This window comes from Tursiops truncatus, chromosome 21, assembly GCF_011762595.2.
Source record: "Tursiops truncatus isolate mTurTru1 chromosome 21, mTurTru1.mat.Y, whole genome shotgun sequence".
Taxonomy (NCBI): domain Eukaryota; kingdom Metazoa; phylum Chordata; class Mammalia; order Artiodactyla; family Delphinidae; genus Tursiops; species Tursiops truncatus.
In genome coordinates, this window is record NC_047054.1 from 30664707 (window position 1) to 30681295 (window position 16589).

Consider the following 16589-nt stretch of genomic DNA (forward strand, 5'->3'; position numbering starts at 1 on the left):
TGATCTTATTCTATGTAAATACACACTGAAAAAAAGCTACAAATGCAATTTACAACTTACTTTCACACGGAGACAGCACAAGTAACAAAGGGAAATAGTATTAATAAATCTGAGTAGAGAGAATATAGCTGTTCTTTGTATTATTCCTATTCCTGTTTCCAAATACAATATTTAAAAACAGAGATAAAATAAAGATACTTTCAGATGAACAAAAACTGAATTCAAATGAATTACTACAGGTTAAACAGAAATATCAGAAAAACCAACCTGTGAGAAGGAGAAGAAATGTAGAGTTTGGAAATAGTAAATATGAAATATGTTTTTCCTTTCCTTAATTTCTTTAAACAACAATTGGATATTTAATGTAAAATAATTTATTTTGTGGTTGATTACACAAGAAGAAATAAGACAGACTACAATAATATCACAAGGGGTTACACAGGATTTTACTGATGAAACATGTTTACATTTAAAAAAATATATTATTGAAGTGTAGTTGATGTACAATATTATATAAGGTACAGATATACATCACAGTGACTCACGATTTTTAAAGGTTATACTTCACTTATAGTTGTTATAAAATATTGGCTATATTCCCTGTGTTGTGCAATATATCCTTGTAGCTTATTTGCTTTATACATAATCGTGGATACCTCTGAATCCCTAGCTCTATTGTGCCGCTCCCCATTCCCTTTTCCCAATGGTAACCACTACTTTATTCTCTACATCTCTGAGTCTGTTACATTTTTTTTTATATTCCTAGTTTCCTTTATTTTTTAGATACCACATATAAATGGTATCATACATATTTGTCTTTCTCCCGGTGACTTATTTCACTTAGCATAACAGAGCCTCCAAGTTTATCCATCCTGTTGCAAATGGCAAAATTTCATTACTTTTTATGGCTGAGTAGTATTCCATTGTGTGTGTGTGTGTGTGTGTGTGTGTGTGTGCGTGTGTGTATCACATCTTTATCCATTCATATGTTGATGGGTATTTAGGTAGCTTCCATACCTTGGTTATTGTAAATAATGCTGCTATGAACACTGGGGTGCATGTATGTTTCCAATTAGTATTTTCATTTTTTTCAAATATATACCCAGGAGTATAATTGCTGCATCATATGTTAGTTCTATTTTTAATTTTTTGAGGAACTGCCATACTGTTTTCTACAGTGGTTACATCAATTTACATTCCCTCTAACAGGTGTACAAGGGTTCCTTTTTAACCACATTTGTTATTTGTGGCCTTTTTGATGATAGCCATTCTGATAGGTGTGAGGCGACATCTCATTGTGGTTTTGATTTGCATTTCTCTGATAATCAGTGATGTTGAGTATCTTTTCATGTGCCTGTTGGCCATCTGCAGGTCTTCTTGGGAAAAAATGTCTATCAAGTTCTTTTACCCATTTTTTTTTAATCGGGTTGTTTTTTGATATTGCGTTGTATGAGCTATTTATATATTTTGGATGTTAACCCTTTATCAGTCATATAATTTGCAACTATTTTCTCCCATTCAGTAGGTTCACTTTACATTTGTTTATGGTTTCCTTTGGTGGGCAAAAGCTTTTAACTTTAATTAGGGACCATTTGTTTATTTTTTTCTTTTGTTTTCTTTGCCCAAGGAGACAGATGAAAAAAACCAAAACAAAACAAAACAAAAAAACATTGCTATGATTTACGACAAAGAGTTTTCTGCCTATATTTTCTTCTAGGAGTATTATGCTCTCCTGCCTTACATGAAGTCTTTAATCCATTGTGAGTTTATTTTTCTATACTGTGTGAGAAAATGTTCTAATTTCAGTCTTTTACATGTAGCTGTCCTGTTTTCCCAGCACCACTTATTGAAAAGACTGTTTTTTTCTCCATTGTATATTCTTGCCTCTTTTGTTGTAGATTAATTGACCATAATTGCATGAGTTTATTTCTGGGCTCTTTATTCTCTTCCAGTGATCTATGTGTCTGTTTTTGTTCCTGTATCATACTATTTTGATTACTGCAGATTTGTGGTATAGTCTACAGTCAGGAAGTGTGATGCCTCTCTCTGTTCTTCTTCCTCAGCACTGCTTTGGCTATTCGCAGTCTTTTTTGTTTCCATACAAACTTTAGAATTATTTTTTCTAGTTTTGTGAAAAATGCCATTGGTATTTTGATAGGGATTACATTGAATCTGTAGATTGCCTTGGATAGTATGGTCATTTTAACAATAGTAATTCCTCCAATCTATGGAAACAGTGTATGTTTCCATCTGTTTGTGTACAGGTCTTTCACCTCCTCGGTTAGATTTATTCCTAGGGAGTATTCTTTTACATGTAGTGGTAAAATGAGATAGTTTTCTTAATTTTTCCTTCTGATAGTTCACTGTTAGTCTATAGAAATGCAACTGATTTCTGTATATTAATTTTGCATCCAGAAACCTTATGAAATACATTGATGAGCTCTCCTAGTTTTTGGCGGTGTCTTTAGGATTTTCTATGCATAGTATCATGTCATCTGCAAACAGTGACTATTTTACTTCTTCCTATCCAAGTTGGATTGATTTGATTTCTTTTTCTTGCCTGATTGCTGCGGCAAGGACTTCTAATACTATGTGGAATAAAAGTTGTGAGCAAGGACATGTTTGTCTTGTTCCTGATCTTAGAGGAAGTGCTTTCAGATTTTCACCATGAAGTATGATGTTAGCTGTGGGTTTGTGCTAATATGAGCTCTATTATGTTGAGGTATGTTCCCTCTATGCCCCCTTTCTGGAGAGTTTTTCTCATAAATGGAGGTTGTATTTTGTCAAAAGCTTTTTCTGCATCTATTGAGATGAACATCTGTTTTTTTATGTGGCTGTTGGCTATCTGTAGGTGTAACGCACTGATTTTTCGGTGGATATTGAAAAATCCTTGCATCCCTGGGATAAATTCCACTTAATCATGGTGTATGACCCTTTTAATGCCTTGTTGGAATTGGTTTGCTAATATTTTGTTGAGGACTTTTGCATCTATGTCCATCAGTGGTATTGGCCTGTAATTTTCCTTTTTTGTGATCTTTGTCTGGTTTTCATACCAGGGTGATGCTGTTCTCGCAGAATAAGTTCAGAAGGGTTCCTTCCTCTCCAATTTTGTGGAATCATTTGAGCAGGATAGATGCTAACTCTTCTCTTAACTGTTTGGCAGAATTCACCTGTGAAGCCATCTGGTCCTGGACTTTTGTTTGCTGGGAGTTTAAAAATTACTGATTCAAATTCATTACTGGCAATTGTTCTGTTCTTATTTTCTATTTCTTCCTGGTTCAGTCTTAGGAGATTGAACATTTTTAAGAATTTGTCCATGTCTTCTAGGTTGTACATTTTATTGGCATACAGTTGTTCACTGTAGTCTCTTATGATCTTTTGTATTTCTGTGGTGTCAGTTGTAACTTCTCTTTCATTTCTGATTGTACTGATATGGGCCCTCTCTCCTTTTCCTTGATGAGTCTGCCTAAAGTTTTATCAATTTTGTTTATCTTTTCAAAGATTCAGCTCTTAGTTTCATTGGTCTTTTCTATTGTTCTTTTATACCTATTTCATTTATTTCTCTTCTGTTCTCCTTATGCTTTCTTTCCTTCTACTAATTTTGAGTTTTATTTGTTCTTCTTTTACTAATTCCCTTGGCTGTAAGGTTAGGTTGTTTGAGATTTTTCATGTTTTCTGAGACAAGCTAGTGTCTCTATAAACCTCTCTCTCAGAATTGCTTTTGCTGTGTCTCAGATTTTTGGATCACTGTGTTTTGCTTTTCATTTGTCTCCAGGAAGTTTTTATTTCCTCTTTGGTTCTACAGTGACCCATTGGTTGTTTAGTAGCATATTGTGTAGCCTTCATGTGTCTGAGGGTCTTTTGCAGTAGTTTTCTTGTAGTTCATTTCTAGTCTCATAGCATTGTGGTCAGAAAAGATGCTTGATATGAATTCAATTTTCTCAGATTTACCGAGGCTTGTTTTATAGTCTAGCATGTGATCTATCCTGTACAATGTGCCATGTGCAGTTGAAAAGAATGTGCGTCCTGCAGCTTTTGGATGGAATGACCAATATATCCATTTGGTCAAATGTGTCACTTAAGGCCTTTTATTCCTTACGGATTTTCTGTCTGGATGATCTGTTCACTGATGCAAGTGGGGCACTAAATTCCTACTGTTATTGTGTTACTGTCAATTTCTCCCTTTATGTCCATTGATATTTGCTTTACAGATTGAGGTGTTCCTATGCTGGGTGCATGTATATGTACAATTGATATATCTTCTTTTTGGATTGATGCCTTGATCATTATGTAGTGTCCTTCTTTGTCTCTTGTAACAGTCTCTTTTTAAAAACTATTTTGTCAGATATAAGTATGTCTAACCTGTCTTTCTTTTGATTTCCTTTTGCATGGAATACCTTTTTCCATCCCCTCCCTTTCAGTCTGTGTGTCTTTAGATCTGGAGTGACAGTCTTGCAGGCCATACGGGTCTTGTTTTTGTATCCATTCAACCACTCTATTTCTTTTTTTATTGGAGCGTTTAGTCCATTTACATTTAAAGTAATTATTGATATGTGTGTTCTGATTTCCATTTTGCTAATTGTTTTGGACTTGTTTTTAGTAAGTCTTTTTTGTTCCTTTCTTCTTCTTTTGTTCCCTTTTCATATGATTTGAAGACTATCTTTAGTGTTATGTTTGGACTCCTTTTACTTTTGTGTATTTGTATCTAGTATAGGTTTTTGGTTTGCAGTTACTGTGAGGTTTTTATAAAGATATAGATATATAGATATGAATGACTGTTTTAAGTTGCTGATCTCTTAATTTCAAACACATTTTAACAACCATGCATGAATACTCTCCTCCCCTCACAATCACTGTTTTTAATATCTTATTTTACATCTAATTGCTTTATGTATCTCCTTATTCCTTATTCTGGATATACGTGATTTTGTTAAAAGACATAAGTCTTTTAACTTTCCTTCCAGCTTTGCATGTGAGATGATATCCTACTTTTACTGTATGTTTGCTTTTACTAATGAGCTTTTTTCTTTCATAATTTTTATGTTTCCAGTTTCTGGACCTGGCTTTTTTCTTAAGCAAAATTGTTTTGACATTTCTTGTAACACTGGTTTTGTGTTGCTGAACTCTTTTAGGTTTTGCTTGTCTGTATAGATTTGGATCCCTGTATCAAATTTGAATGAGAGCCTTGCTGCATACTGTATTCTTGGTTGTAGGTTTTTCACTTTCAACACATTAAATATATTGTGCCACTCCCTTCTGGACTGCAGAGTTACTGCTGTAAAGTCAGCCGATAGCCTTATGGGAATTCCTTTTTATGATATTTGTTGTTTTCCTTTTCCTGCTTCCAATATTCTCTTTTCATCTTTAATTTTTGTCATTTTTATTACTATATGTTTTGGTATGTTCATCTTTGGGTTAATCCTATATGGACTTTCTGGGCTTCCTGGATCTGGATATCTGTTTCATTTCCCATGTGAGGGAAGTTTTCAGCTATTATGTCTTCAAATATGTTTTCAGTTCCTTTCTCTCTCTCTCTTCTCCTTCTGGGACCCCTAAAATGCAAGTATTAGTGTGCTTGACGTTGTCCCAGAGGTCTCTTAAACAGTCCTCCTTTCCTTTCATTCTTTTTCCTGTTCCACATCTGTAATTTCCATTACTCTGTCTTCCAGCTCATTGATCCATTCTTCTGTATCATTTAGTCTACTATTGATTACTTCTAGTGTATTTTTCATTTCAGCTATTGTATGCTTCATCTATGTTTGGTCATTCTTTATATTTTCTAACTCTTTGCTTAAAATTTCTAACAATGCTCTTGCTCTGTGCATCCATTCTTCTGTCAAGTTCTTTGATCATCTTTACGAGCACTACCCTGACCTCTTTCTCAAGTATGTTGCCTATCTCCACTTCACTTAGATCTTCTTGTGGGCTTTGATCTTGCTCCTTCATCTGGAACGTGTTCCTCTGTAGCCTCATTTTGCCTAAGTTAGTATTTGTATGTTTATGTACCTGATAAGTTGGTTGTGTTTCCTAATGCGAGAGTGGCCTTTTGCAGGAGACCTCCTTTGTGTTCCAGCAGCGTTCTCCACTCTCTTCACCTGTGGTATAGACTCAGGTGGTTCCCCAATGTGGGCTGTGTGGGTCTTCCTGTTGTGGCAGGCTGACTATGTGGGAAGTCTGGTGGGTTTGCTTGGCCCCTGGTTCAGGTGGTTGCCAGTGCTGCCTCAGGCACAGGCTGCCAGCTGCTGGTTGTCAGGACCAGGTCATAAGGCAGCTGACTGTGAAACTCCAGGGGGCTCTGGGGATAGTGCTGGCTCGCTGCTGTATGGAGTCAAGGTCCAGAAGACTCCAGGGCTGTAGCCCTCCCACTGGTGGGTGAAGCCAAGTCCTGGGGTTCCTGCCAGTCTACTGGTAGGCAGAGCTGGGTCCTGGAGTCTGGTTGCAGGGCCCAGGGGTCCCAGAGCTAGTGTCATATCATTATTTCCTGTTAATACTTTTATAAAAACTATTTAAAGATCTGAATATTTCCTTTTATGCCAAAAATCTAGAACATCATGAAACTCATTGAGAGACTTATACAAAATTACTAGTGATAACGGACAAAGCAAGTTTTTTCGTTAACTTGCTGCCTGCCCATAAGTTTTTGCTAAAACTAATTGTATAAACAAAAAGTTCCATAATCAAATATGTTCCTATGAATTATTCTTCCTATTTTTTAAAAATGGAATTTCCAACAGAGAACCCAAGCAATTACAGAGCATAAAATAATCTTATAAAAGATAATATTTAATAAAAGGATCTTCAATTGAGTAATAAATGAAATAGCTTATTTTAAAATGGAAATTGATTTAAGGAAGAGTTTCACCACAATTTTGGGTGGATCCAGAAGTATATGCAACTAGTTATAATCCAATAGATTACAGTGCAATACAATCCTCCCTTACATATGAAGTTTTACATTCTTTCTATTAAATATTGGTATTGATTCCCCCATGCCAATGGAAAGGCAATTGACAACATTTTTTATGTACTGCTATACTGAGATACAGATTTTGAACAGAGTGACGTATATCTGCATTGCAAATAAAGATTCTTTTACATATCCCCTTTCAATTTAAATACAAAAAAGATACAATGAAATATATCAATAATGCATACCAAGGCTTTATCCATAATGACTTGTATTTTCAGAACTCTTTTCAACAGCACACCAGAATTTTTCTGCAAAACAGAAAACATGAATTAAATAAAACATTTAAAAATTTTTACATTGTTTGTAATTATCATGTACATTATATAATTATATACATACAGACACACACACACACACATACAGAGTTATAGATAGATACACAGACAGAAAGATAGAGAGATATAGGTAGATAGATAGTTAGGTGGTAGATACATATACAAATACATAAAGCTATAGATATTAGAGAAATAAGAGGATTGATGCCCACTGAGTAAATAAGCTGGTGAGATTCTGTATGAAAATTTTAGGAACAAATCAGAAGCTTTCACCTTATATTCTTGAGAATTAGAGTCCTCAAAAAAGTTACTGAAATGAGGGAGAATCCTTGTTCCTTCCTCTGAAAACCTTCCTCTTGGTCCCTCACCCCAACCTTCAAGCTAAACAAATTCCCATCAACTTTCCCCCTAACGTTACCTCTATTTTATCATCATTTTTGTACTTGTAATATTTATATTAACTTTATTGTGGCCTACCCTCAATAAAATGCATCTATTTTAAGAATAAAGTTACATGAACTGGTAGCAATATTTACACCCATGCAACCATTTCCATCACTAAAATAAATAATGTTTCCATCACCCTCTTCCAAGTTAATAGCCTACAAGTCTCAAGGCAACCAGTGATCTGCTTTCTCTCACCATAGGTTACAATAACTTACCCTAGAATTTCACACAAATGGAATCATATTGCATGTCTTCTTCTATATCTGGTTTCTTTCACTCAGCACACATCTGTGTTGCTGTGATTATTAGTGATCCATTTGTTTTTATTGCTATGAAGTGTGCCATTTTAGAAACACAAAACAGTTTGTTTATACATTAACTGTTGATGATCCTTTGGATTATTTAATCATCTTAGCTATTGTAAATATAGTGGCTATGAATATCCATGTACAGGTCTTTGGGCAGTTATAGTCTTTCATTCTTTCTTGGTTACTTAGAATTGGAAAACCTGATCCACATGATACTTGTATATGTGTAAAGTAGTACAAAAGTTCCAGATTACTTTCTAAAGTAGTTTGATCATTCTGCTTTTTCTCCAAGAACTAATAAGAATGTCAATTGCTCCACATTCTTGCCTGTATTTGGTATTCTCAATCTTTTGCATTGCATGCATTCTTGTCAGTCTGTACCGAGATCTCACTGAGGTTTTAATTCGCAGTTCTTGGGTAATTAATGATGTTGAACATCTCTTCACAGGCTTATGGCTCATTAATGTGGTTTCTCCAAGTCCCCTACTAGAAATTTTATGTTTAGCCTTGACTATGCTCTAATTCATGTTTTTGGAATAAGGGTCAATTCCCATTTTATTCCACGTGGAAATCCAATCTTCTTGCATCATTTGATGAAGAGATCATTCTTTACTTTTCAAAGGCCTTAGCACCTTTGTGGATAATAATTTTGGCAAGAGCACTTGGGTCTACTTCTCATCTATTGTGCTCCACTGTCCTATACACCTACCCTTATACCAAAAACACAATATGTTTCTCCACAGCAGGGGTCAGCAAAAGACGGCCCATGGTATGACCACCTGTCTGTAAAAAAATATTTTATTGGAACACAGCCACCCCCATTTGTTTATAGTTTGTCTATGCTGATTTCACGCTGCAAAGGGTGAGTGAAGTAGCTGCAACAGAACATATGCCCCACAAGCCTGAAATAGTTACTATCTGGCCTCTTAAGAAAAAGCAATGTAAGTCCTTCACCTTGTTCTTTTTTTCAATTTTCAAAACTCTTTGACTCTTCTAGGTATTTGCATCTCCTTATGAATTTGAGAATCAATTTCTACAAAATGTCTTCTGGAATTTTGATTGGGATTACACTGAATCTACAGATCAATTGGGGGAAAATGAATATCTTATCTTTCTTTTTCCCTGTGACTTTGCTAGACTCTCTTAATTAGTCCGGATTGCCTTAATGGAGGTTCTTTAGGACTTTCTATGTAGAGAGTTAGATCACTAAAGAAATAGGGTTATTTTTCCTTTCAAAAATTTATACCCTTTATTATTATTCTTTGTCCTTTTGCACTACCTAGGAACTCTAGTAAAATGTTGACTGGAAGTAGTGAAGGCAAACAACCCTGCATTATCCCTAACCTCAGGGGTGGTTTTCTTCCATTTGGGGCTATAACAACTATACCATAGACTAGGTGGCTTAAAACACAAACATGTGTTTCTGACATTTCTAGAGGCTGGAAACTTCAAGATCAAGACACAGGAGATGTGATGGCTGGTGACACCACTCTTCCTACTTTGCAGATCTCCTGTACGCTCATGTGATGGAGAGCAGAGAGAGGGATCCCGTGCCTCTTCCTTTTTGTATAAGAGCATTAATCCCACCATGAGGGCCCCACCCTCATACATAATCTAACCCTAATTACTTTCCAAAGGCTTCAACTCCTAATACCGTCCTATTGAAAGTTAAGGTTTCAAAACATGAATTTTGGGGGAACACAAGCCTACAGTCCATAACAGGAGCAAAGCATTCAGTTATTTACATTCTTTACGTTAGCTGTGGATGCTAATAGATGCTCTTTATGAGATCAAGGAAGTTTTCTATTCCTACTATTTACCATGAATGTGTACTGAATGTTGCCAAATGGTATTTCTGAAACTATTGCCATGATTCTGTGGTTTTCTACCAAAATCTGTTAAATTCATTCAATTCCTTTTTTCTTTACTGACTTATGTAATATTGTCTCAAAGTCTTTGAAAAAGCACACATGTTTTTGGAGTATAATGGAAACTTGACTGGATAACAAATTGCTGGGATATTGTGTACCTCCCTGGAGAAGCCATTTTCTCTACTCCCTAGTTAGACATTCTGACTATCTTACAAGCACTACATTTTGGCAAAGGCTAATTCCAGTCTGAGTTTTTCTACCTTTGTCGGTGACTTTCTTTGAGGCCAAGATGCCTATAGCATTATTCATTATTTATTGATAAAGTCCAAAATACATTGTATCTTGGTGTCACCGGTTTTCATAAGGATTTTTTGTAATTTGAAAATTTTCAAGTTCAGGACTTCTTTATTTCAACAGAGTTTTCTTCCTTCATAAGTTGGAATACTTTGGTTGTGATTTTATTCATGAATGACAATATTGATTATCCTGAGTTTCCATTAGCAATCTTTCACACTCTATTAGTCAGGGTTCCCCAGAGAAACAGAACCAATAGTATATGTGTGTATATTTACACATTTCATATACTTATTATAATTAGATGTATTACAAGTAATTGGCTCATATGGTTATGGAGGCTGGCTGGTTAGCGGGATGGAGACATGGAAAGAGTTGATGCTCCAGTTCCAGTTGGAGAGCTGTCGGCTAGAGAGTCCTGTCTTACTCAGGGGAAGTTACATCCTTTTCTTATATTCAGGACTTCAACCTATTGGATGAGGTCTACCCACATTCTGGAGGACCATCTGCTTTACACAAACTCCACTGATATAGTTCTTAATCTTATCAAAAACACCCTCACAGAAACACCCAGAAAATATGACTAACCATCTGGGCACTGTGGCCCAGGGAAGTTGAAACATAAAATTAACCATTACACAGTTTTGGTTTTCTCTGCCATCATTTCTATGTCATTGCTTTCTCTATCTCTTTAACCCTGACTATAACATCACCTTGGGGTTTTAGCACAGTGTCTATTCTGTTATTCACTCGTTCTATTGTCAATGTCTTTTATTTTAAAAATGGCTTTATTTTTCTCTTGCGTTTATTTCTTGAGCACCTCCAGGATCTTTAATAAACAGACTGTGTAAGGGTAGACATGTGAGTGCTAAAGAACGTTATCTCTGGGGTTGTGTTATTTAGGTTAGAATTTTAAAGCTGTAACTTACTGGAGGATTTCCTAGGATAATGATTTAAACTCTCTAGGTCTCTGCTTCCTATCTGAAGAGAGGGACAATGGTCCTCACTCTCAGAACTGTAGAAAGAACTGGAAAGACAGGGTATACTGTAAAGCTCTTAGAACAATAGGTGGCACCTGTGAGGCAGACCATGAATATATAACAACATCAATATGGTTTTTTAACTCACTTTGGATCCTGTATATGTCTTATATGCTATATTTCTATTCATTCTTATGCCTCATGTTTATTCCTTTTGGAGTCTTCTTCTTTTAGAATACATTCATTTCTTTTGTGTCAAACTTTTATTGAACAAATGGTGGGGATAGGTGACTTATACTATAATTCAGCAGTCCCCAACCTTTTTGGCACCAGGGACTGGTTTCATGGAAGACAAGCTTTCCATGGACTGGGGTGTGGGGACGGTTTCAGATGATTCAAGCACATTGCATTTATTATGCACTTTATTTCTGTTATTATTCCTTTGTAATATATAATGAAATAATCATACAACTCACTAGAATGCAGAATCAGTGGGAGCCCTGAGCTTGTTTTCACTTGCCACTCACTGATCGGGTTTTGATATGAGTCTACAAGCAACTGATTTATGATGGTCTCTGTGCTGTCAAACCTCTCTGCTAGTGATAATCTGTATTTGCAGCTGCTCCCCAGTGCTAGCATCACCACCTCAGCTCCTCCTCAGATCATCAGGCATTAGATTCTCATAAGGAGCGCACAACCTAGATCCCTCCCTCGCATGTGCAGTTCACAGTAGGGTTTGCACTCCTATGAGAATCTGATGTCACCACCAATATGACAGGAGGAGGAGCTCAGGCAGAAATGTGAGCGATGGGGAGCGGCTGTAAATACAGATGGAGCTTCGCTTACTCGCTGCTCACCGCCTGCTGTGTGGCTCCATTCCTAAAAGGCCATGGACCAGTAATGGCCCGGCAGTTGCTATACTTGCTTTATAAGAAATGGCCAATTATCCAAGAATGATGTTTGCTCCTTCTCCAAGAGAGAAGTCTGTGAGAGATAGCTGTCCAGGGCCAGCAGCATCAAGGAGGGGATGATATAGACACTCTTTTCCCTTAACTCCTGTCTAGATTCAAAAACTAGTGGGGGACAGTTTGGGGCCCCGTGTTGAAGCTAGAAAGGGAAACAACCAGCAGTTTCATCCACCTCGGTCTTTGCCTGAGCAAAGCACATATGTGATGTTAAGCCACTGACAGTCGGGAATTGGTTGCTTCAAAATCTAGTGGTATTTGACCTAATAGTGGTTCTCAAGAAGAATACAGTTTGAGGAAGCGTACATAGTTGTTCCATCTTTTGATCTGACTGAAAGTTCACTGTATTTGGCAACTACCCCTTATGAATTTGGTTGTGATTGTGGCTGGCTATTATTTTCATTCGGGATGAGATTAGAGTCTCTTTTTTTAAAAAGTGTGGTTCGTTTCACACATTAGGAAGGACAATTCACAATAGGGAGGAAAGAAATGGCTTCAACCAAAAAAAATCTCAATTTTATAGTTCTGACTGGGTATAGAATTATAGGCTGGAAATCACTTTTCCTCCTTTTAAGTAACTGTTGTATCGCCTTTCAACCTCCAATATTGCTGCTAGGTAAGACCATGCCATTCTGCATCTTCTTTATATATAAGAAACCAGATTTTTTTTAATATTGGTCCAGAACCTCCACTTAAATCATTCTGAGAATTCTTCTTGGATTGTTTTGTGATTTATTCAACACAATTTTCTATGTTTATTTGTACCAGAACTCAGATTGCATCACCCATATTGTTATTTTAATTGAATTTCTTATCTCTCAAATTTCCCTGTCGTTTTTGTTTATATTTTAGTTTTTGTGTGATTTCTGGAATTTTATCTTGTGAACTTTCTTTTGAGCTTTTACATAGGTTCAGCATGCTTTTACCTTCCAGGAACTGTTATCTGCTGAGTGTTATTTTTTCAATAGCACTCTGTTCTTATTTTGGGGTGAAATATTTTCTCCTACCTCTCTGAGGATATTGTCATTTTGTTTTCTTCACTCTCTCTATTCCTTGGGACCTCAGGCTTTAGCACTTTGAATTTTTCCATGTCTCTATCTACCATACTCAATTGTTTCATCACATGTCTAGTGCCCCTTCATATCAGGCATCGAGCATCTGACAGCTTATTCCAACATCTATGACCACATACGGAGCTTATGGCCTGCTGTCTTCACAGAGAGTAAATTGTCTGGGTTGTTTGCTGGGAACACCCTGCTGTCAACACGGTTAGTTTTGATTCTTTTGGGTGGTTTCATTCCCTCCTGGGTTCTAATGAACATCTTGGATTGTGTAAACCTGTTTCCCAATATCTAGTGTGCCAAGTTTAATTTACAACAGAAACAATCGATTAGGAGAGGAAATCAGGTTTTATACATATTTATACAGCTTATTTTCAACCACTTCTCTTCCTATGCCCACCCTTAATATCATTTCCTAAGGTATTCGGACTTGCAGTTCCAAAAACATTTGAGTAGTTCTGTAGCGTGTATCAAGTTTCCTATAGCCTATCCCAATTGCCAGTTAAGGATTCAGCTTTTTAGTGGCTGAATCAGCTGTCTACCTGCTATTCAACTTCCAGTGTTATTACTATTCTTCTGTTCTGTTTGTGTGTGTATGTTAATGCCATGTTAAAAACTCCTTTTCGCTTTAGTGGGGTTTAAGGAAGGGGCAGGGTAAGTGCATGTGTCCAATATGTCTTTAACAGGTAAGCCCTTTATGTATTTTGTTTGTTCTACTTTTCACTGGTTATCATGAAGGCCTTCACCTTGATTATGAGTTTATTTGTGTTTCCTCTCATAACTGTCAAAACATGCCTAAAGTATAAGATTTGATTTTATTTTTCTTTCTCTCTTTAAAGTATCTGTTATATTGAAGATACTCACTTTGTCTATTTGTGCTTGTAAAACATGCTTGGGAAAACATGCTTCTCTAAAGCTATAGATTTAAGCCTATCAAATTCAGGGTGAAAAGCAATCATTTAATTCACAAACATGTCAGTACCCATTCTTTCCATTCATTCCTGCAGTGATATCCCTGGCTTCCTCTAGGTTCTGAACTTTTAGTCTCTTTTATTTCATTATTGCATTTTGTTTTGTATCCAAACTTTCCATAATTAGTTCCAGTTACCTTGCTTTACTACATTAGAAACTAGAGAGAGCAAATGTTAATAGTAGTAGTAGCGATATTTATTGATCACTTATTTTTCCCATATATGCTAAGTCATTTTCAATTATAAATTTATGGAATCTTTAAAATATTTGTGTGAGTTAGGGATTATTTTTATTATTGGATTTTTACAGATGAGAACATTTAAACACAGAAGGATGATGTTACTCGGCCAAATTCTTGTGGCTACAGCCTGACCGACCTGAACTTCAAGCTAAGGCAGCTGGAACTGTATGCTATCTCTGTCTCTTCCCATCCCTCTCTTATTGCTGAGTCACTGGAGGGGGATGGCTTCCAGTGCAGTGCTCTTTGTCTTTCCCAAAGCATGTCAATCCCTTCAGGTTTGCCCACTGCCACAGAAGAGTATTCATGGAATCCTTTAAAGTTATCCAATTTACTTCATGTGACACTGCTCTGTTTCAGTTATGAAAATGGTCTGCAACTGTGTCCAGTGTTGTACTGCAATATGCAGATGGCATAGGGTTAGGGGTCACATCTCAGTTCCATTAAAAATGAAATTTTCATTTCTATATATGATTATATTTTATCATTTTTATGACTTTCTGAAAGGGCAATTTTACTAATCTGTATTTGTACCAACATCTTTGGCAAAATAAATAAAAGCATATTAAAGCAACAGTGAGATGGAGATCATCAAAAATTAAATTCAAGTTTCATTCATTACGATTTTGTTCTGCTTCTCTAAACAGGATATCTAATTTTCATGAGAATATGTGGACAGAGATTCATTTCCTTAACCACTGATGGCAAAATGTAAAGTTGTGCAATCACTCTTAAGGAGGAATTTAGTATGTATATATATATCTAAAAAACTTTGGAAATATGCCTATTCTTAGATATAGGTATTTATAAAAAAAAGTGTGACTGCTCAAAAATTTGATACATTACTGCTGTTCATTTCTGGATTAAAGTAAAAATACAAATATGCAGAATATGCCATAATTTTGTAAAGTAGATATTTTAAGTTTATATATATATATGTATAGCATGAAAATATATATATTATATATTGTATATATATATTATATATATATGTATTTCATGAAAAAGCATGAAAGAGTACAAATTAAAATAATTGCCCTGAATTCCATACAACATTTTCTCTAGAAAACAGTATTATGGTCATTTCTTATTTTCCTTATGCATACATTTAATTTTAAATCAACATTAACTAATGTTAATTTAAAATAATAATAAATGTAACATAATTTAATGATAAGAGAAAATGTGCATTATCCTCTTAACAGCAATTTTAAGGGGAAATTTCAAAGAAGCATATATGATTAGATAATTTTTTGTTAAATAAATCTTCTTTTATAAATCAACCTTTATAACTAGATACAGTAAAAGAATTAGAACAAATACTCCAAAGTTCTAAGAGCACTATATCTAGACAATGACATTTCAGATGATTTCTTGCCTCTTTTCTACTTTTACCTTTTCTATCAAAATAACACTTTCTTACAAAGAAAAAAAATGCACTGGAAAAACTGATGACAGAGTCAGAATCAGCAAATTTGAGTATCATTGTATTATTAGGTTGCAAATTCAGTAACAGTGCAACTGTGCATATATGCATAAGAATACTTGCAATTAAGTATATGGGAGAATATTGATTTTTGGATTATATGTTTATATCTATTACATTTTTAAATATTATATGACTAAACAGAAAATACTTTAAATAAATACCTTACAAGAGAAGGTTTATTTATCATCAACATCAGTTTAAATTTGTTTTCCAAATGTAACAAATTTCAACGTGAATACGTTTATCAAAAGTTGCACAAATGAAGATCCCATAAAAGGGGTTACTTACTTCTGATTTCACAAGAATTTTGTAGGACTGATCTGCCAATTGGGTTGTAGAATTATTTCCTGCTATGGGGGGAAAATCAATTTCATTATCCTTTATCTGATAAAGCATATGTTCATATGTAGCTGAAGATTCCAATGGTTGAATTCCGTAACTGACATTCTCCAACTGCAATAATCCCCTGAATATTTAAATACATAAAAAGAAATTTAAAACATAGATTTCTCAATGATAAACATAAATCAATATTAAGTGAAAACATTATATAGAAATTTGATAGTGGCCTTTGTTGTCTAATATCTAAGAATCATCCCATCTTCCTTGGATTAACATTTAAACCCAATTTTCTACCTTCTTCTATCTATTACAGCATTTAGGAGTCATTGCAATTGTAGTGTGCCTCAGTAATGTGGATATTTCTTATACTAGTGGCA

At 35.3% G+C, this 16589-nt stretch overlaps 1 protein-coding gene across 1 annotated transcript in view; it reads right to left on the reverse strand.

Moving 5' to 3' along the window:
* Positions 1-16589, reverse strand: part of LOC101326121 (A disintegrin and metallopeptidase domain 3-like) — a 112945-nt gene that overhangs the window by 68528 nt on the left and 27828 nt on the right. The window contains 2 exon segments of the mRNA XM_033848745.2: positions 7156-7218; positions 16159-16336. Coding sequence (XP_033704636.1) covers positions 7156-7218; positions 16159-16336 — 241 coding nt within the window.